General features: G+C 40.2%; 1 protein-coding gene across 1 annotated transcript in view; it reads right to left on the reverse strand.

Moving 5' to 3' along the window:
- The window catches only part of LOC141112210 (mucin-2-like), a 245,720-nt gene that overhangs the window by 208,841 nt on the left and 13,221 nt on the right, over nucleotides 1–23,658 (reverse strand). Inside the window, exons 2-8 of the mRNA XM_073604810.1 lie at nucleotides 19,521–19,782; nucleotides 16,388–16,502; nucleotides 14,709–14,790; nucleotides 7,502–7,620; nucleotides 6,124–6,340; nucleotides 2,439–2,564; nucleotides 662–779 (exon numbers count right to left, since the gene is read on the reverse strand). Coding sequence (XP_073460911.1) covers nucleotides 662–779; nucleotides 2,439–2,564; nucleotides 6,124–6,340; nucleotides 7,502–7,620; nucleotides 14,709–14,790; nucleotides 16,388–16,502; nucleotides 19,521–19,782 — 1,039 coding nt within the window. The remainder of the gene's footprint in view (nucleotides 1–661; nucleotides 780–2,438; nucleotides 2,565–6,123; nucleotides 6,341–7,501; nucleotides 7,621–14,708; nucleotides 14,791–16,387; nucleotides 16,503–19,520; nucleotides 19,783–23,658) is intronic.

Consider the following 23,658-nt stretch of genomic DNA (forward strand, 5'->3'; position numbering starts at 1 on the left):
GAGATGCAATAAAAGTTCTGGCATATGCCAAGAAACCAGACACATCAGTTTTCATCATCTATATTTGATAGACAGTATTTGAAAAGTATTTGTGGATGTGATATTTAAAATATAAATACCGGTATAATATCTATCCTTATTATATATACATATACCATAGTCCCCAAATATAAAGATGCTATTATAAAGACAATGAATTTGATGAATGAAAAAAGATTCTGCACACAGTTTATAGGCTAGGTTCACACTAGCCTGCATGGAAAATTGCTGCGTTTTACCATGTGGGCTAATGCAAGCTCTGTCTCCGACAGAGAGCAATGTGATACACGATTCATAGCATCATACTGCTGACTTGTTTTTTTCTCAGCTTTTAGTGACACTTCACTCTTGTCACTGAACAGCAGTGTCTTGCATTGTGCTGCTGTGCGTGATCCAGTGCTCTATAAAAAAAAATGCAGACATGCTGCATTTTACTGCAGCTCACCGCACATTACACCAGCATTGTGATATGAATGGGGCACATAGAACTGAAATGGTATTCTATGTGCCCTAGCAGTGACCTTTATTTTTTCAGTGCAGAAAAATGCAGGTCACTTCACACAGTGTGAACAAGCACTTACTAACAAATCTGCTCTAATTATATTTATTGGGAAACTCTTACCATTTGTTACAGTCATTTGTTATAATTTCTCCTGGGAGATACAGACGGTCTTGAAATATACAATGACATTTACTAACTGGGACACAGCCCTGTTCTGTGTAGTCATCCTGCACAGTGCCTACCGATTAAAAAAAACAACCAAAATAAAAAGTTATTTTACATAGCCCTTTATAAAAATACCACCAAAAATATGATACTAAACAAAATTACCGAATTACTCATCCAACATATAAATCGTTGTATTCGTTATTTTGAAAATGCAGTGTAAAAAAAGTAATGCTGAAAAAGCATTTGTAAGTTTTACCTTTTTTTGGTATAATAATTCTTCATTGTCCAGGTAACTGTGTCAAATGTATACTAAACAACTTAAATGGCCACACTGAGACTTCCCTCCTCTTTGCAGTCAAATAACCATACATACTTGCCATTGTAGAAAACAGCTTTCCATACAACATTTCCACCACTATTGAAGGTCAATGATAGCTAACTCACTATATAGATTTGACCCTGTTAAAAAAGTTTTAGAATTAAAAATCCCTTTGGTTGCCCCACTTTAACTCCATCCATAATTCTGATCCTTCGCAACTGGAGAAGTTTCACTGATAGATTATCATGGAATGGAGCTGTATAATTCAGGCATGCCTACCCATGAATAGATTATTATCAACAATTGACCGTGTGGAATAGTTCCCAAAGAGTAACAATGTATTTATGATGGTCTGTGGCAAATTAAATACTTAACATAAATAAAGTGGTTGTAAACTCAGAAAAACAAAATAACAAAACAAAAAAAAACCCTGCAAGGCAAAGGCATAATGAGCTAGTATGCATCACATACTAGCTCATTGTGAAATACTTACCTTAGATCAAAGCTATTGCAGCGGTCCCAATACACCGATGTAACCAATGACATGTCTCCCGGAATTATTTCTGGGTTAGTGGGCTCCGGCGCTATGACGCGATAACGTCACTCCCACGCATGCATGTGGGAGCCGCCGGTCATGGCACGGCTACTGAAGAAACAGCACAAGCGGGCCGTTCCTTCAGTGCGCATGTGCCGATGACGTCAGCACATGCAGATACAGTGAATATCTCCTAAACTGTGCAAGTTTAGAAGATATTCATGGTACCTACAGTTAAGCCTTATTATAGGTCTACCTGTAGGTAAAAGTGATGTAACAGGGTTTACAACCACTTTAACATAAGGTATGTGGGTGTCACACGCCAATCCTAAACCCATAAAATGTAACTTTCATTAAAATTGTTTAAGCTGAAGCTTAATCAGCTTATGTTTTGCCTTCCTTGGTTTCCATCCCCTCACCCCCAATCCCCATCAATATGGTATAAATAAAAACTTTCTGTTTTCATTATACCTGTATATACGGTTTCATTATATATCTTTCAGTGATGTTATTCTTGGGTATCTGTGCTTTTCCATGCTTGCAGGCAGATATTGGCTGGTGGGAGGGCCTGACAAGGTGCTCCTCTCAAGAACCCCAGATCTAATGCAAGCTATGGGCTGGGAGGAGTTATGCAAATATCAAAATGCCTTGATCAGTGAATGTCAGTTTCAAGGAGTAGGTGATCCTAAGCAGGATGAATTTTCATGCAAACTGCCCTAGGTAAACCCCATGTATGTTTTTGCTAACTGCTTTCCCTTTAGTTAAACAGGAGATCAAAATCCACTAGGTAATAATAAAAACTGTGAAAAATACTCAAAAAACACATTACACATGACATTATTATGTGGTTGGTATATTAGCCTTGTGTAACTCACCCTCGGGACAGAAGCAGTCATCTATGTAATGCTCAGAACACACTTGGTTTGAGTCAAGGTTAGAGCAGGTATTCATACAGGGGGAGGAACTCTCGTGATAAATCATATTATTGGGACATTGAATGGCTATAAGATAGAAAAAAGTATCATATTGTGATATTGTGCAGCTGAAAAGGATACAATATAAATATCCTGATAAAGTCATACTTTATAAAGCTACTTTTTTTTTCTAATTGTGTTAGCAGCTTGTTGATTGCGTATGAATCTCACAATTTTTAAATCTGGCAGGTTTTCTTACAATAATGATTTTACTGCTAACAAATACTTCTAAGCACTAACCTTTATATATAACTGAGGATGATTATATTTGGTCAATGATATCACCCAGCACCCCCAGCTTGTTTGTTTACAAACAGTAGCCATCCATGGGTCTGTCTTTTTGTAGAGGATTTTATAGTAGCATGGAAACATCATTGGCGCCTTGTCATTGTGATTCATGAAGATATACATTGCTGGACGATGAGGTTTACATTGGGTTTACATTGAAGCATATTTATTTTAAATAAAGGGCTTTGTTATGGTGTTTGTTTTTTACTTTTTTGGGAGGTTCTGATAAGTCCTCCTTTGAAAACACGCACATCCTCTAGTGGTATTGGAGGTTGGGAAGAGGCCCTTTTCACCTCAATATTGGAATGAGCTGGATTGCAGGGACAGGGGGCTTTGCTGCCACCCATGCAAGGTACCCTCCCTATCCTGAAGGCATGTGGCCTAGCATGGTCTGGAGGAGAGGGGGGATGTATGCTTGCTGCCCTCCCACACTGCATGCCTGGGACCCCACTCAGTTTTATTTTTTTCTTACTTGTTTTACTTAAAGAAATACACTTGAAAATACTATGGGATTTCTCCTATAGTACATGACAGGCCTTTGGCCAGGAAAGGGATGGTAGTGATCATGAGGCCCCCCTTCCTGAACCTCATCCCCACATCTGATGCCCCAAAAGTATGCAAGGGTTTACAGGTGGGAGTTATTGAAATCTGGAAACCCATTTTATGATAAGAGGGCTCCCAGATAGTTTCCCCTCCCCCTAAGGGAATGATTATGGGGTAAAGTACCCCTTCAAGCTCATTCCCAGAAAGAGTTGCAATCAAATAAAGAGACCCACACCTCCGACAAAGTCATTTAATGAAGAGCTCCCCCTATCCTTATTATATATATATATATAATAATTTCAATCATGTCATCCAGTAAAGTAAATCTCTGGCATTCACAAATGACCTGCCATTTGATGTTGTTGTCACAACACCCGACAATGTCATCCTACTGCACTATCACTGCAAAATGGCAGATTCTGTTTGTAAACGAATAGTCTGGGAATGCTGATATTTGGTTAATGATATCACCCAGCATCTCCATCTGATGTGTTTCCAAACAAAAGCAAGCTGGGGATCTTTTATTTAGCAGCAGCAGTACTACCACTGATAAATAACAGATCCCCAGGAGGTTTGTTAACAAGCAGCAGTCAAGGGTTCATGGTGGCAAATTGGCTAAATTTGGCCAGTTTATTTAGTGGTCCACCAAACTGTGAACAGAGTGGGTTCCTGAAGCTCATGTCTATATATATAAAACCCACATATAACCCCCCCCCTCCACCCATGTGTAGATATTCCTCACAACCTAGTAGTCTATATTTAATAAAATATGAAACTAGGCTGAGTAAAATAAAATCAACCTGTGTTTAGTCACTTGGAGGGAAATCTAAAGAAACAAGCTTCTTCTTGAGTTCTGATTTTCTATGTGATCACATGTTCTATTCATTTCATGTTGATGCCCAGTTTATTAAGCTAAGCAACTCTGAAGAGGCATGGACAGGTCAGGAAAAATAAAAAAATATTTTCTCTAGTATTTATACTCTTTTTGATAACAAACCAGGATGGTATGTTATCAAAATCACAAAATTATGGAAAGTCAGTCAATTCTGTTGAGCTCACTAGGTTGGATAAAGCTGCTTTTATGAAACAGAGTGCCACTTAAGCCTCGTACACATGATCGGATTTTCTGACGGGAATTGTGTGATGACAGGCTGTTGGCGGAAATTCCGAAATCTCGAAATGCAGCGCACATTCTCTTCTTCTTTAATGGGATAATAATGAAGCTGCTTTGCTGGTGATACTGATGGAGTTATTGCAAACAAATTTTGGCTTTTTTTTTCTAGTAATATCAAGAATAATATTATTATGCTTTTTTTTTTATTTGGGCAAGTTACCACAACACCATTATCCCTGAGTTTTTAAGATCAAAGATACAACTATGTTGGTGTCCCTTGTCAATTTTACATTGTATTGTTTTAAATCTAACTGCCTACTCCCAAACTGTTATTTGAAGTAAAACACAGCCAAGTATTATTCTACACAATTTTTTTATTGTGCATTAAAAAAAAAAAAAATTAGACATGCTATCTGCCAATAGAACTTAACAAAAAAGTGCATTCTATGCATCCAAAAATATAGAAAATATACCAAATCAAATCATTATTATTCAACCAAAAAATAAAATAAAAGCCTCATGCATGTGTCCTGCTTCTTCTTCTATAGGGGGTCAATAATGCCAAGAGTTGGTGAAAGCAGGGGTCCGTCAACTGGAGATAATTCCAAAAAACATTTGGATTATTCTCCTGGAGCTCTCACAGCAATGGCATATGACATAATTGGTCATGATTAATAAAGCAACCAATTTTTGGTCCAAGAACTCCTCCTCTTCCTGCTCCTGGACTGGACTTGGTTCAAAGCAATAATACAAGGCCAATAATACATGTTATCTCCTCTGATTCCACAACATGTATGGTTGACGAACGGCTGTTCAGAAATTAACTGAAAAGCGCAAAATGAAAAGTGCAAACTGAAAAGCACAAAATGAAAAGGGCAAAATGAAAAGCATGAATCAACATTCACCAAACTTCTACTAACACGAAATTAGCAGAAGGAGCCCAAAGGGTGGTGCTAAAGAGCTGAAAAACCAGGTAGTACGTCAGTACATTCGTGTTTGTTGGCCGACAATTCCTTGCCGTTTGTATGCAAGACAAAATCCAGGCACACGCCTTCGGACAAAAATCCGAAGTTTTGTCTGCAGAAAATCTGATCACGTGTACGAGGCTTAACAGAGTGCCACCAACTGGGGAACCTTGAGTGAAGACCAATAGTCAGCAGGTCCAAATAATTTTTAATTAATTCATATTGTGATCAAGTAGAACAGCAAATGTGTTTCGGTCCTAAGCTCTAGGACTTCTTCTTTATCAGGGCTAAACAGATGTAAAATAATATAAAATTCATATGAGGTAACATAGTTATTAATGCCTAATGTCCATATCACTATGCATTAATATGTTAAGCCAGTATTGAAACCACAGTTCTTTTCAATTTTACTTTCTGTAGAGAGTAGAAACCTGGCAGTCTGATAGCCCTCTAAACACAGAGCAAGTGTTTCTTTAGAGTTTTTGTTGTGTTCATTGAGGATCTTTGAGAAGGAATTACTTCACAGTACCTGCAGGTAGAGAGGTCAGTGGGGGCCTGTGTTTTTATAACTATTTTAGTGTCTGCTAAAACTGTGAAAATAACTTGCTGTGCTTAGACTGTGAACATGCTCTATTGTGCAATTTAAGGACAAGTAACTCAGGAAAAGCATACTTACGACAGAAGCTCTCAGTCCTCCAGTTTCCTGGGTGACCTCCAGCATGTGAACACTGCCTGGAAAATTCACTGATAGTACTACACAGGCAGAATGCATCCTGTGATTTGCCACAGGAGCACATGTCCAGCATACAGGCATTAATATAAACTTCCACATTGAGAAAATCATTACAGTCAGCAAAAGCAGCATCTCTCAGGCGGTATTCACAATCCCAGCGCTAAGGAAAAATGCAGTGTTAAAATAAAAATAATTAATATATCAACAAATACAATTCTACATGTACTTCTTTCAGGGTTAGAAAGTATTAACTGAAACGATTGCACAGTTGACACCTTTTCATGATGCTTGCCATCCCCTCTCAAAATATTTTTGAGAATATGTATTTATTAATGTGGGGATGGTGAAGAGATAAATGGAAATCAATTTACATTTACATTTGAAAAAAAAAGGCACCAGTGCTCAAAGGGTTAAAAAAGCAGTCCTGCAATGAATACAAAATTATATAAACATCCATTGATTTTTATTCCCTTACTTTTGACTGTTCCACAGGTCTCCACGATTTAGCGCTATGTTTTGTTGTTTTTTCTACATTTACTTTTGAGATGAACACCTATATTTCTGCCCTCTCTTATCGATTCTATTTTCTATTGAAATTTGGCATCAAGGAAATCATTGAAAATAGCTGTTATGAGGTTTCCATACAAATTATGTGATGGTGATGTCATCTTTTGCTGGGCTTTATACAAAGGAACTGGCAAAGTGAGACATTTTAATAGTGAAAAAAAGATGCCAGCATTTGAGAAACTAAGGTTCCTTTGTTTACATTCAACTCTAACTTGATTTTGGATAGAGCAGAGAAGGGTTAGTATGTTGGGGTGATTTCCTTCATTCCATATCAGGACAGGAAGCCATGGGGAGTCTGTTAGAAACACAGACAGAAAGAAAAACAACTACTATCCATGCTTTCCTTTCCCATAATCAACCCTACTTCCTATTTATTAAAGGGGTGCTATGGGGATAGAAAGTAGGGGAAAATCTCCCCAGCGGAGTCAGAAACCGTTAAAAAAAATAACAGCAATTATGACACTGCCACGCTGTCCAAAAGTAAGAAAAATGTGTCCACACAAAATCCTACCTTTCACTAATGTTAAATTTCAAGAAGCTTTTATCTGTGTAGTTATTGGCTACACATTGTTCCCCATCATCACTTGATGTACAGTCATCTAATGTGATAGGATAACTAAAACAAGAAAACACTGATCCCAGCAAAGTCTCCTGTGATGGAAATCCAGCCCTCTACACATATATCAATAGACCTTTTAGTAGTTTACTAATCAAATATAGAGATGTTGCCTGGTGATATGATACTGTTACTCACATATTCAGAACAACTGGATGTATCTATTATTGCTTTAGTCTCATCTAGATCAGTACATGTTTCTTTAGGATCATGGATGTTTTGTAGATTTCCAAATTGTATAGGACTGAGTTTCCTGTCTGTGGTTAAAAAAACAAATAAAGATTAGTAATTCCAACATTAAATCACAACTCTGTGCTTACTCCTCCTGCCCTCCTGGATACCCCACCATTTATTTTATGCTTTAGTGTTTTGTTTTTTTATATAACTACCCATTTAAGATTTCCTGTCATGCAGGGTCCTCTTTGTTTTGTTTTTTTCCTGATTATAAGTGGTCCTCCATGATGCAAAGTGCAGTACTGACATGATGAAGTAAACACTGCTCTCTGCATCATTACTTTGTGAGTGCAAGGTGCCACAATGTTGCCTCCTCAGAGAGCAGGAACACAGTGTTCTGCTCTTACAGTATATCCCCAGTCTTCTAGATTGTACAAGTCCACCAGAGGCAAATCTTGTAATATCCCCAGAATTGAGCGGATTACAAATTCTGTGTATAGATTTATTCATATCTAATCTTTAACTGCTGGTTAGCACATCAATAGATTGAGTAAACTTTGGTGTCAACCACATGTTAGGGCTGGTGCTGGAAATGTTGGTATATAATGGCAAGCTTATTCAATAACACAGTTTAAAGAGGATGTGAGGTGGATAGACAAAGGACGTTTTCATTCTAAACTGTGTAGCTTTAACTGAGCTGTTTGTATGTGTTTTGCAAAATCGAAGTGTATGTATAGCCAAACCTTTATTGTAGCTTTGGATAGAGTAGGCAAGGGTTACAGCCCAGATGAGGCTTTTTTCTTTTTCTTTTTTTGCTGTCTGTGTACCATTGGGAAAATTTCTTTTCACTTTCCCTGAGACACAACAGGAAGTTTGTGGGAATCTTCCAACATGGAGGTAATCTCTCTTTTATGATGGCTATATAAACTTCGATAAACGATCAGTTTATTTTCTGGTTACTTCCTTTCCGATAGGAATAATCAATCTATAATTCAAAATCCATTTGATCGGTATACCACACACGGGGGAGTGGATTTCAATCTATTGCTAAAATATGATCGTAACTCTGTTTTCACTATGATATCTCCTAATGTGATCGATCAAAAAATGATTGCATGAGCAGTCGCATGCATGAAATGGACGCCTGATCACAGAGCTCCGTCAAGGCTCCATTCGTCCGGCACTCCCAGAGCAGGTAACTTGGGTCTCCAAGTTGTGGGATCTTGCACTGAGACCATTGAAATTAGAGTGGACGCCACAATAGATCGGGTTGACCAAAACACTGATCACTTCCAAGACTTGCATAACCAGTTAGAGGGGGCAATGGCCAAAATTGGCGACCTTGAAAATAGGTCAAGAAGGCTTAACTTTAGAATCAGAGGACTGCCCGAGACTGTCACAGATATACCAGAAGCAGTACACTCCCCCATTAAAAGCCTCATTCCAGACATCCAAGCCCACAAACTGGAGCTTGATCGGGCCCACAGGGCCCTGGGACCCCCCCGACCTGATGGACTGCCTCGTGACATTGTGGTAAAACCACACCACTATAATGTTAAAGAGGAAGTTATGGGGAGAGATCACATCACTCCACAAATCCAGCTTATGGGACATTAAATCTAAATCTATGCTGATATCTCTCCCTTCACCATTCAGAAAAGGCGAGCACTCAAGCCCCTTCTGACGGTACTGATGCAGAAGAAAATCATTGGTGGCTTTTCCCCTTTAGCCTGAAGTTCGAATTTAACAGCGAGCCCTTCAGATTCTCTACAACCCCCATTTTGGGACTGCATTTCTGGACCTTGGACCATCCACCAAATGGAAGGCAGGTGTTTGGGGATCACTGGCATTTCCTCCTAGGCTGCTCCATGGCTGACCTCACCACTCCTAAATCCGCCCTACGCATTGCCTCACACAATGTGCAGGGAATTAACTCTCCTATTAAACTATGGAAAATCTTCCAGTGCTACCATGACCAAAAAATAGATATGTTGTTTCTTCAAGAAACACACTTCCCAAAATCTTATACCCCCTCCTTCATTCACCCTAAATTTCCCAGGTTCTACCTAGCAAATTCTGACAATAAAACTAAAGGGGTAGGCTTGTTCTTCTCCCACACATCTCAGTTCTCGTTAGTTTCTGAATTTAAAGACCCAGAAGGTAGATTCCTACTTGTAAAGGGTCTCATTGACAACCAGCTCTACTCCCTCATTTCATACTATGCGCCAAATAGGGGATCAATCTAAATTCTTTAAGACCCTCTTTCATAATTTAACCCCACTTATCGAAGGCCTGGTCATCTATGGCTGAGACTCTAATATTGCTTTTGACGCAGGGTCTAAAAAACCCGCCCTCTGGGTAAGGAGTGTATCCGTCCTACCAGGCAGAGCCTTAATGTGGCTATCATCAAGGGTTGGTCGATGTCTGGAGAGAAATGAACCTGAAGGCACGGGACTATACACACTATTCTAGCCCTCACAATACCTTTACTAGAATAGATCACTTCTTTATACTGGCAAATCATATCCTGCTGGTAAATAAATCAATCATAAAAGACTCTGCCTGGTCGGACCACTCTTTCCTCCTCTTAATAATAAACAGACTAACAGCACAATGGCAGGGGTACATCTGGAGACTGAATGCCTCAATCTCAAGCAACCCCGCTCACGTCAGTGAAATTGAATGAGACATACAGGAATATTTCCTATTGAATGATGTCAATAACATTTCCCCAACCACTCTGTGAGCAGCACATAATGCCTCCATATGGGGAAAAAAGATCCAAATGACCTCAAGGCTACGTAAAGATCACAAAATAGTTATTGACAGGTTAGAGAAGGAATTCTCATTTTTAAGCAAACAACATAAACGCAAACCCTCTTCTGGCTCTGCAGAACGTCAGGAAGCAGCGTGTACAGCCTTAAATTTGTCTCTCACTGCCATAGCTGAAAAGAGTTTACGTTGGGAGGGTGGGCCGTTCTACCACCAAAAAGATAAGATGGGCTTTCTGCTAGCGAATAGTCTATCCCGTAAAATAAGACCTCATACCTTACCTAAAATAAAATTGTGCAATGGCTCTCTCTCACAAAACCACCAGAAAATCCTGGAAGCTTTTCATGACTTCTACCGAACCCTGTACAGTAGGGAAGGGAAGATATCCTTACCCAGCTTGATTAACTCCTTCCTGGGTTCACTCAATATCTCCAAGATCAGGGACCATCACAGGGATAGCTTAGAGTCCCCAATCTTGGCAGAAGAAGTTTCACAAGTCATTAAAGATCTTAAAAACAACTCAGCCCCCAGCCCTGATGGCTTCTCAGTTCCGTATTATAAACACTTCTCCTCATTACTTTCCCCCTACTTGGATTGTTTTTTCAACCAACTTCGTGTAGGAGCACAATTTGATAAGGCATTGAATTCGGCTTTTATCACAGTGATCCCTAAACCAGGCAAGGACCCTAGTAGTATTGATAATTATCGCCCTATATCATTAATAAATAATGACCTAAAAATTTTGATGAAAATTATGGCAGACAGAATATCCAATTTTATTAGTCTTTATATCCAGCCAAGAACCAGGTTGGCTTTATACCTGGGAGACAGGGCCCAGATCAGATCAGGAGAGCGATTGACATAGTTTCTCTGCTGGAGTCTGGATGGGATAAGGGACCTCCTCAAAAGGGGTTCTTGCTCTCTCTAGACCTCATGAAGGCATTCAATTCCATCTCCTGGTCTTATTTGGTTCCAATTTTGCAAAAATGGGGCATTGGTCAATCCTTTATGAACGTAATAGGGGCCCTCTACTCCAACCCGGAAGCGAAAGTTAAACTGCAGGGATTTTACTCAGAACCCTTCCCAATTCTCAATGGTACAAGGCAGGGATGCCCCTTGTCCCCACTGATTTTTGCCATCGTCCTTGAGACCTTAGCCATCACCATTAGAGACAACCCTGATATACATGGGGTGAGATGTGGGCCACAAACCCACCAATGCGCTCTTTTCGCAGATGATATCTTACTCTTTATCACTTCGCCACTAACTTCATTACTAAATATTTGCAGAGTGCTTGATGACTTTGGCAAAGTCTCTGGATGCAAGGTTAACTACTCGAAATCCCTGGCACTAAACGTTAACTTACCGGCCCATCTGGTTGCACAGCTTAATGATGACTTCCGGTTTGAATGGAACGAGACAGCAATTCCCTATCTAGGGATTAACCTAACAGTCTCGATAGACAAACTTTATGCCGCCAATTTCCCCCCCAACCTTTCCAAAATTGGAAGATGATCTTTCACATTGGGATAAACTGGGTCTTTCCTGGCTAGGCAGGGTCAATTCTGTAAAAATGACTCTACTACCGCGCATCCTCTATCTATTTAGATTGCTACCTATCCCAATTCCTAGGGATCAACTTAGGAAATTTAATTCCAAAATTATAAACTTTATATGGGGGAGTAAAGGGGCATAGAGTTGCCAAGGGGACCCTTTTTAGAACTAGAGATCAGGGAGGAGTGGGCCTACCAAAACCTTCTCTGGTATCATCAAGCGGCCCAGTTATCCCAACTCTCCACTATTTATTCCAAAATAGTACACCCTGACTGGGTACACATGGAAAGGCAAGCAATACCCCACTATACTTTGGACTATGTTCTCTGGTGCCCTGCCAAATCTAGACCTGCTATCATGACCCCCACATTATCCCACTCCTTAGTACTATGGGATTCCCTCAAAAATAACCCACACCTGATCTCCTACTGGTGCCCACTATCTCACATTTTTTGAAACCCTCTGTTCCCCCCTATATGAACATCAAAGCCTTCCATTGGTGGTTAGACAAGGGGTTCTATAGGATAAGACATTTTGTCAACCCTGTGGGACCTCTCACTCTGGCCCACTGCGTTAGTAAGTTTGAAATGCCAAGATCAGAAAGGTTTAGATTCCACCAAATGTCTTATTTTCCTCTAAACCCAACCCACTCTACATCACGGCTTAAGAAATGTGGTGTGGTCAAGCCATGGAGCGGGGGGGGGGGTGGATAACGATGATATACCGATCACTTGCTAGGGCTGAGACCAAATCTCTCCTTATGAGAGAATGGGAGAAAGACCTGGGACATCACTGGTGCCTTGCGGAGTGGCACAGAGCTTTGGCTTCAACTTCCATGGGCATTCTGAACATAGCACTAATCAAAGCTAATTTAAAAGTCCTAATGAGATGGTATATGGTCCCTTTAAAAATTGCCAAAATCTACCCAAGTGCTTCTCCTTTGGGTTTTCAAAATTGTGGGCACATTGGATCGATGCTACACATATGGTGGAATAGCCCCAAGATCAGGGGCCTGTGGAATAGAGTCTTTCACACTATCAGGAAAATTACGGGCATACCCATTCAAAAAAGACTCCTCAATTTGCTCTCCTAAACTTTTCTAACCCTGGGGCACAGAAATTGGCCCAACGCCTTATTATGTTTATTCTCCTTGGGACCAAGCTGACAATTGCTCAAGCCTGGAAACAACCTACTGTTTACTTTCTCCTGGTCAAAAAGAAAATCTCATGGATTATGGCCCAGGAGAAAACAGCTAGCATCTTCTTGGACACGGTTGACAAACATGATGCCATCTGGGAACCCTGGACCAGATACATATCTCTGACACCTACCACCTCTCCTCAACCTGGATCCGTGTAGATAAGCGAGTATCACACCGTCATAAAGTACTTCTTTCTTTTTTTTGTTTCTCTCTTTCTTCTCTTTCTCTCATCCCCCAAATCTCTCTTCTATCTTTTTCCTTTATCTCTAACTGCTTTTCCCTGATATCCTATAGGTACAGTCACAGGACTATACCATTGGGACACAATTTTGCCCCTCTCCCAAACTGCGATGGGGAGGCATATATAGCCCACTATGAAAGTAGATGCACTCACAGCTATATGTCATGACAAGTCTTTTGCAAGCTATCTATTTCAGGTTTGGCTAGGCATTACGAGTTGTCTTAAGGATGACCATCCACACTTCTACCCTCTATAACTGATTTGGTCTTTCCTAGTCTATCCTACGTCGGTTGCCCGTCAAACCTTTAACGATCATCTAGCAATCTATGTCCAAGAGAAGCTACCCCTGGCTTCCTGACACAGCTAGATCCCTTGAGGGGTGTCGGGAGTGAGGAGTCCTCTCCTCCTTTAAGAGCTAGCAGATGTCATAGAAGTTCCATTGAGAGTACATAAGACCTCATTGTTTTCTTAAAGCATTGTGTCATAACATATATTTTTACACCTAATGTAAAGAAACCATTTTACCTGTACCTTTGTTACAATGTCCTCGCTGAAACTTCAATACAAACTATTGAAAGTAAAAAAATGATTGCATGAACAAAGTATCGCAGTCCTATCGATTGATAATATTCCACCCCGGATGATTGACTCAGTTTGATCGAATCCAATTGAAATTACGTTTAAGTCAATCTAAGGGAAAGTTATCGCTATTCAATGTTTGCAATTTGAATAGTTTTGATTGAATCACACATTGATGTGATATAATAATCAAAGCCTGTGTGGCCACCATTGGACAGTTGTCCCCGGTAACAGGTGTCCCCATTGGATGCTTTCCCCTCAGCACTTGTTCTTGGGACAACTCAAAAAATGTTGGATTCCTCTTCTCTTTTACACCCACTGCAATAGAAACTTGACAGAGACTAGCGATACACTTTAAGGGCAGATTTTGAAAGCAAATATCCCAGGGTGAAGGCTCTCTGCCTAGCATTTAGCTCATAGCATCTAGTCAATGATCAACTAGAAGACTAGAAGAGTGAGAAGACAAATAAGGTCAGTCTGGTCACTTTTGGTTAATGTACAGCTCTCCTCTTAGCATTTTGTCACTATGTAAAAGCACTGCAGAACATGGAAGACTTGTATTTTATATAAAACTTCAGCAAGTGCTACAACAAAACTACCAATCAGTAGTCTGTAGACTGATTAATTTAATTACAATAAGCTAAAAAATTAGTGGACTGATTAATTTAATTACAATAAGCTAAAAAATGAACAAGAATATACTGATTCTGTATTCCTAGCTGGAACATATCAATATGCTATTCACTATGGTAAATACATTCTGAAATTAATATTAGATTCTAAATTGATGCCGCAATAACCTGCCATATTTACAGATCACTCACCTTCCACAGATAATTCATTTATGCCATTATAATCACCGCACAATCCGCAGGTATAGTTATTGTAAATGGGATCCAGCTCCACCTGTACAGAAGAGGAAGAATCTTAGTTATCGTTACGTTCCAGCACTTGAATAATAACCTAAAGCAACCATCCAGAAACCATCTGTACAATGGTCTGACTACTTGGTTAAATCGAGTAGCTGTGGATTACTGCCTTATATTATTGACTGTACTTCTAGATATAAAAAAAGGCAAAACGCAATAATTTATGGGAAATGATGCCTAACACAAAATCATGTTTTATTGTTCTTGCAATTGAAACCTGAAAAAGACTCAGGTCTGATGGTTTGCTTGGAGTTAGTACCCAACCTTGCTTAGTGCTTTAAGTAGACGACTAAATCAGCAAGGCAGACAATGTTATTCAAATATAGTATTTTATAATACAGTAAAGGTGAAAGATATGTGTCCAAATCTGGAGACCTCACTTACAAAAAGATATTGATAAGATAGAACGAGTTTAGAGACAGTTAACAAAAATGGTGAAAGGTCTGGGGGATAAAACATATTGAGAGCAACTTCAGGAACTTAATATGTACAGTCTGGAAGAAAGAAGAGAAAGGGGAGACATGATTGAAACCTTTAAATACATCAAGGGGGTGTATAAGGTTCAGGAAGGCGGTCTTTTCAATCTGAAACCAAATCTGAAACCAAATTTGAAACGGGGACATGACGTCAAACTAACTGGAGGAAAGTTCAAAACGAATCTTAGAAAGTATTATTTTACTGAAAGGGTGGTTGATGATTGGAATAAACTACCAAAAGAGGTAGTGAGACAGTCAACAGTAAACGGCTTCAAACATGCTTGGGATAAACATAAATATATAATCAGACAACAAGGTTAATGAAAAAAAATAAAAATAAATAAAAAGCAAATAAACAAAAAATGGGCAGACTCGATGGACTACTCAGTCTTTTTCTGCTGTCCCTTTTCTATGTTTCTATGTATGTCCATGAAGATTTTCATTTATCCAAGTCATAATATAGTAATGTTGATGACGTTTTATTACTCATCCACCTGGCTTCCCAGTTTAAATTGGTGCGATAAACGTACCCAAGTATTTACAGCCATGGGGGCAACCCAGTCACCTAAATTCAATGTTGTTATGCAATGTTGTTAAAGCAGATGATGGTTGTCCAAGAACTTTGTGGGAGAAGTGAAAGTTATGCGAGCCATTTTCACATCCCTACCCCAGAGATCTGACAATTTACTCTTTCAGCTGTGTATTTCATATCACATATCTCAGATCACAGCACGATGGTTGCTGTATTATGGGAATTAGAAAAGAGTTTTGTACAAACACATCTATCATCATGTTCTTATTCAATCAGCATCTGCCTTGACACATTTCATGATGCTATGGTGATTAGAATAGGGTGACTATGATTCCCTGTAAACATAAATGTTGAGGTATGTTCCTGACACTCAGAACTAAAGTAGCATGATTGAGTGGCAAAACATTTTCAACATTACGGAGCAAGTTCAGTTGAATTTTACTACCTACTACTAGCTAAAAGATGAAATAAAAAGAAAGACTGGATGCTTTGCAGTGGTGTCTTTCCCTATATTCTGTTAGAGAAATCAGGAAGAGATTTTGGGTTGGTGATACAAGATTCCTCACCATGACAGCATCTGCTTTATTCCACATGAGAGTAAAACCCGTCTTGGTATATACTTTAAAGTATGCAAAACTTTTCATAATGACAATCCCATCTCTGTAGTATGGTGTTATAGCACTGTAAGATACAATGGTTAGAACAAAAAAATTATATAATCATAAGTTTTCTTTAAAAAAAACATTTAGAACATGCATTAATACCATCTATTTAATGGCATAATAACTGAACTCCTGCTAAACAACTAAATACACAGGAAGCTGTTAACTTGACAGGTGTGCAATACTGTTCACTTGCCAATGTCCACCATGATGCTTAGTCAGGAAAAACCTTACAATATTTCCTGTGGGAGAGAGGGTTAGGGCCAGGACACCCTTTAGTAGTTGCAATGTTAATTAGCAGACTCTGAGACTTCTATAGGTAGACAGCCATGCAGGGAAAGGCACCCAGCTGGACACCACGTCTGCATGTGTAGACACCATGTATCCTATGGCAACAATCTTGAATAGTTTCTAACAAAAACAATCTCCTTTTTAGATCTTCACTCAACTGAGCTCACAGTCTATCACGTAGACCCGCTGATCCACTGCCACTGGATCTCCTGAGCTCTTCCAATCTTCTCACTAAGTGTCTTCCTCAAGCGTCACCCCCACGTCCCTGCTGAGTCCCTAGCTTGGCACTCACAGACACTCTTCAAGCTTCACCCCACTGGCCTACTCGGTCCCTGGCTTTCCACACAATAATGCTCTGCAAGCGTCACCTCCACTGGCTGGGTCCCTGGCTTAACCTCTGCTGAAGCTTTCCAATTCTTCACGGTCCCCAGTTGGTGAGAATACTGCTCAGGTACTTGCTTCAGCTACTCACAGTGGTCTCTGGTAACAAGGTGGATGGTCCCTTAGAGGCAGCAGCTTCCCCTCTACCCCCAACCACGACAGGTTCTCTGGCCGGCAGAACCATTACTTCTGGTTGGACCGCAAGCCGCAATCCCAACCCTACGCTGCTCTCTTGCTTCTGGATAGGCCCTCAGATAGCCTAGCAGCCAGATGTCCCCGGGATAGGCCCCAGGTCTCTGGCCTAGCAGCCCAGAACAAAACAACACACTTCCACCCAGACAGCTGTCCAGGTGGCACAGAACCCCAATCACCTAACCTCACCCAAATAAATAGGCTCTCCCAGCAGGCCAAGGGACCCAGGAAAATCCGTGCCCATTGGCTGAGACACCCCATTCATTCCTAATCTGTCTTTGCAATGCCCTTGTCTTATCTAATGCCACCAGATAACAGGCCATCTAGTGACATAAGAGAAAAGTGCAGCAATTCCAGAATTAGGGTGAAATCAATTGACCTCCTATCAACTGACCAAGGCAACTATCACTTGGCAGATAAATTTAAGAGCAACCCTGCCTAAACATCTGGGTGCTACACTACAGTATTATAATAAAGGGACAGTATCACTTTGCACCTTGGTGTGTGCTATTCCTGTTGCTGGTACAATTGATTTGGTAGAGACCAGCAGAGCCAGCATCCTAGATGTGATCAAGGAGCATGGAATTGCTCTCACCTGGAGCAGCATGTGAAATATTTGATATTGGATACAATATTTATCTTCTAATCTTGACAGTTTTTACTGTCACTTGCCTGCTCATTGGGCAATGAATCAGCAGTCTGGTGAAGCTGGTTCACTAGCAATATGGAGAATGGAGACAGAGAGGAGACACCGAAACCTGCATTACTTTACCATGAAATAGGGTTGTCACCTCTTCTGACTATACAGTGTATAAGGGGTGTCTGAAAAATGAGGCTAGATTAACTATTAATTAAAGGTACTTTAGCAGGCGACTCAGTTTACATATGATAAGTATTTCATGTACTGTATGCATTCTGCTATTTGCTAGGAGCTAAATGTTTAATTGTTTACTGAGCAGTATCATTACTTTAACTACTCAGTCCTTAGATATCCTATTTGGTCCACAGACTGGCTGTGAAAAGAAAGACCACTATACACAGAGAACATTAAAGGAGAAGTCCAGCCAAAGTTCATTTGGCTGTACTTTTCCTGTGGTTCACAGGAGTGCAGATCATTCTACACTCCTGTGACCCGTTTTCAGCAAACAGCAGGCTGAAGCCCACTGTTGGCCGACGTTGCAGAGCCGCTCCATGCTCGGGAAAGATCATGACTATATAGTTGGGATCCACCCACATGCCTGGACTGGCACCCAGCTCAGCCTCTCAGCGATCCACTGAGAGCCTGAGCCGGCCATCTCACCCCCTCCACAGCCCAGCACTCCAGTCCAGTGAGTGTGTGTGTGGGGGGGGCAGAGCAGACCGGCTCTCTGCTCAGGGAGCTCTGAGAACCCGAGCATTCAGCGGTGATTGATTGCTCAGTGTTAGAGATGGCGGGGACAGATGCACCATTGGGCCAAAGCTGCATCCATCTAGATAAGTATTATTTTTAAATAAACACAAATCCCATACTTCTCTGGATGGAGTTCTGAAGGAGTACCAGAGGAGATTCTTCATTGGCCGGGGACTGTGAAGTAGCTGGGAAAGCTTCAGGAAAGAACTTATCCACGGAGTACAGCAGGTTAGCTGTGAGTAAAGCTTGAAGGAATACAGCAGGTAGCTGTAAGTAGAGCTTAAAGAGAAGTACAGCCGGTAGCTGTGAGTAAAGCTTGAGGGATCCAGTGGATAGCTGTAAGTCCGAAGAACCCAGTGGGTAGTGTGGGTGAAGCTTGAAGAATACAGTGGGTAGCTGTGAGTGAATCTTGAGAAGTCCAACAGGTACCTGGAAGCTAAGCTTGAGGTTCTACAGTGGGATACTGTGAGTGAAGTTGTTGCTATAGGAGACAAATTGCTGCATTTAGCTTAAAGCCCCTTTTTCTGTATTGCTGTCTGCCTAGTTCTATTTTTGTCTGGGGAGTCTGCCTATTTGCTATTACATTTGCCTAAGGGTGTCCAGTGCCCTACCCCTCTCTCCCCTGTTCCTATTAAGAGAAAGAAAACCCTCTTTGTTCTTTTTTTAAAAGTGACTGACGCCCATCTTGCACTACACCCAATTTAATTCCCCTACAGAACAGAGGAAAAAATATGTTTTTATACATTCAACAAAAACATAATGAAATACATTGGAGTGACTTACATTATTCCATCTACCACTGCTATGCTTTTTCTCAGTTCAATGTTGACATCTTTGATAGTGATGAGGATCTTGTCTATGACTGGGTGATCACTGTTATTTGATCGGTGGATATGAACCGAGAAATCGCTATAGGAACCCCCACAGTGTGAAGCAAAGTTGTAGGTGCAGTTGCCAGGAAATTCATAATAATCACCATCAAATGTCTTGAAGTGATAGTTCCCCCAAGTACTGCAGACATAGTGACCATGGTTACGGGTTCGACCTGTTAGGAGACAGTATATGTGGTCATCATTGATTACACTTAAACATCCCTTATAAAATTCTGTTCCAAATAATTAAAATCATTAGGCTCGAAGCTGAGTTAGACATAAAGAGGGTCATTTACTATAGAGCTGCAGTGCTAATTAGCGCTAATTGCTGTGAAATATCGCTAATTAGTGCTAATTTGCGGTAATTAGCGCTAATTAGCGCTAAAACGGTATTCACTATAGTGCTGGTGAGAAAATACTCCCAAAATCGAATTTACTATAGTTCCCTGAAACCAAATAGCGCCCAAACCCTTACTCTGCTAAAACCTGGAGAATTGCACATGGAAATAATGTTTAGAGCATGATATAATTGCCTAAATGGTACTGAAATATGCGGTATATAATTTAAAGATAATCTGCTTTTAAACTGTGTGAAAAAGTGATTTCTACACTGAAATATCTTTAAAAGTCTGAGAAGTGAAAAAACCCCGTTTTGGACAACTAGGTACCAACACAACTGAGCATGCTCAGACCTGAAAATAACTCTCATTTTAACTCAAGTGTCTTTTTTAGCCGGCACTATAGTAAATACCAAAATGAGAGCTAATTAGAGAGCATTTTTTTGAAGTGAAAATCTGCTCTATTTTAGTCCAAATCAAGTATTAGCCATTGATTCTAATGGAACAATTCTAACTTTCACAAAGCAACCTTTTAATGTTAAGATGAAATGTATCTTTCTGTGAAATAAATTTTCCTTTGCAACATTGTTGCTTCTACTTAAAATATTTTGATTTTAAGAATGCTAGAATATGGAATGTTTTGATAAAATATATTTTTCTCTCACATTCACTTCTTACTTTCCATCTCACAACCATCTTTACCCAAAATGACACAGGTGTCTTTACAATCCACAAACAATACCATTGCTGATGCAAATTTAAAATGAATCACAATTTTCTGTGCTTTTTATTTTTTCCAAATATTCATAATTTGAGCCCAAAAAATGTGATATGTGTACCAATATCAGAAATCAAAATGTAATTCCCAAAAATTTGAGGGTAATATTCTACTCTCACCCAGAAAAAAACACCAAATATCACAGAATAAATCAAGAAGAATAACTCTTGAGTAATGTAATTCCATCACCTGTATGTCCATAGAAATGCAGCATTTATGTGTTTTTATGTGCAGGAGGTTCTCACATGTGGCAGCTCTGTGGCTTAGAGGTTAGAACTTCTGCTTAGTATCCCTGAGGGGCTGTGGTTCAAATCCCATCCATGTTGCTTCATGTAGAGAAGTTGTCTCATCTCCCAGGTGCTATAACTATGTCTAAATGTAGTATTTATGTGTAGGAGGGTTCCACCACCATTGTAAGTCTTTTCCAGATACACTATATAGCCAAAAGTATTGGAACGCCTGCCTTTACACACACATGAACTTTAATGGCAGCCCAGTCTTAATCCGTAGGGTTAAAATTTGATTTGGCCCACCCTTTGCAGCTAGAACAGCTTCTGGCAAGGTTGTCCACAAGGTTTAGTGTGCCTATGGGAATGTTTGATCATTCTTCCAGAAGTGCATTTGTGAGGCCAGGCACTGATGTTGGATGAGAAGGCCTGGCTCGCAGTCTCTACTCAAATTCAGCCAAAGGGTATACTATTGGGTTAAGGCCAGGACTCTGTGCAGACCAGTCAAGTTTCTCCACCCCAAACTTGCTCATCCATGTCTTTATGGACCTTGCTTTGTGCACTGGTGTGCAGTCATGTTGGAACAGGAAGGGGCTTTCCCCAAACTGTTCCCACAAAGTTGGGAGCATGAAATTGTCCAAAATGTCTTGGTATGCTGACGCCTTAAGGGTTCCCTTAACTGGAACTAAGAGGCCAAGCCCAACCCCTGAAAAACAACCCCACATCATAATCCCCCCTCCACCAAATCATTTGAACCAGTGCACAAAGCAAGGTCCATAAAGACATGGATGAGTGATTTTGGGGTGGAGGAACTTGACTGGCCTGGACAGAGTCCTGACCTCAACACAACAGAACACCTTGGGGATGAATTAGAGAGGAGACTGTAGGTCAGGCCTTCTTGTCCAACATTAGTGCCTGACCTCACAAATGCACTTGGAAGAATGGTGAAACATTCCCATAGACACACTCGTAAACCTTGTGGACAAGAAGAGTTGAAGCTGTTATAGCTGTAAAGGGTGGGCCAAAGGAGTTTTGAACCCAATGCTAATACTGGGATGCCATTATAGTTCATGTGCGTTTAAAGGCAGGCGTCCCAATACTTAGGCCAATATATTGTATATTGCTTGTGACACTGAGCATGGCTATGGACTTACAGCTGGTTCACACCACAGAGATGCAGAAAACATGGGTGAGGCTGCCTGGTGGCTAAATGGGTAGCAGTTCTGTCTAGAAGCACCTGGGATGTTGGTTCAATTCCCCAACATGCTAATACTTGTGTTGAAGTTTATATGTTCTCCCTCTGTGGGTTTCTCACCACAATCCTAAGACATGCTGGCATTCTATTTGTCTCCTGTCAAAATAGGTTCTAATGTAAGAAAGTTAATTTTGGACTTTATATTGGAAGCTCATTGCAGCCAGGGACTGATGTTAATGTTTATTAGCACTAATCATGCCCAGGGACTTGGACATTTCAAATTTTAGGGTTTACACTGCACATGTACATACGCTTAGAAAACTGTTGCTTTGTTTATGTGGATGCAAATGGACTTTAATCTTTGTCCTGTAGTTGGAGATTTGATGCACATAGCAAAAGGCTAACACAGTTGCGAATAGTATTATGTGTTCCTGCTCATCAGGTGCAATCACTTTAGACATACATGAAGAGACAGATTGAAAGATACTGGTGGTCGTGTACTTCTATTGGGTGTGTCAGTGTGCTAACAATACAACCTCTCTTATATAAAGGCCTGCAGTAGGGGGGTTCCTTTGGCCTGAGAAGGTAAAGTTTTTTGCTGTGATTTGTGGGGGGAGAAGGAATGATATTGTGCATATTGACAAATGCCCAACTAAGGAGATTTGATGAAATTCTTGTGCATTTTTTCAATCAAAAGTGGGTTTATGTGGCCATGCTGTCAATGTTGTGTATGTATTGTTCCTGTCAGATCATGCAAACATCGTTTGGAAGCATCTGCTGACCTACTCTTTTTGATCTCGTTGTTTAATCGTGTACACCGAAATGCAGCTTCCAGCAGAACATGGTCACCAATGTATGCATGTGTGGATTGTGGGCTGGTGGTGAGTGTTTTGAATAAGTCTTTTGTAATATGTTGGAATGCTTTGTAAGAATGACTGTTAAGTATGTTTCTATAATCTTGCAGATAAAAATGTGATGTGTTGCCCATTATACACTGAAATTAAAATTGTGTCAAATTTTAGATTGTAAGCTCCTATGAGCAGGGCCCTTAAAATCCCATTGCTAAATGTAGCACCATATATCCTGTCCAATTTTTTTTGAAGCTAGTGAATGAATGTAATTTTTTTTTTCTGCTGGTAAAATAAAAGTACATTATTGAGCTTTGTTGTGGTGTTTTTTTCTTCTACATTTCTTTCTCTTCAGTTTATGTGGGTGGTGGTTTTGGGAAAGTGCAATATCTTATATTTTATTTCAATATGTATTTGTGCACCAAAAAACGAATCTCTTTGCCCTGGTTCACATTGATGCTACTTTGAAATCGGGCTACTTCACTTGAAGTAGCACAATTTCAAAGTAGCAAGGTCAGCGTGATTTCAGGTGCGACTTGATAGACATCTGTGTGGCTTCATACACAAATGACTATTGTAGTCGCACCTGAAATCGGCAAAAGTAGTGCAGACACTACTTTAGCAAATTGGTGCGGTGCCACAAAATTGGTGTTGCATCGATTG

Source organism: Aquarana catesbeiana, linkage group LG11 (assembly GCF_042186555.1).
Source record: "Aquarana catesbeiana isolate 2022-GZ linkage group LG11, ASM4218655v1, whole genome shotgun sequence".
Lineage (NCBI taxonomy): Eukaryota > Metazoa > Chordata > Amphibia > Anura > Ranidae > Aquarana > Aquarana catesbeiana.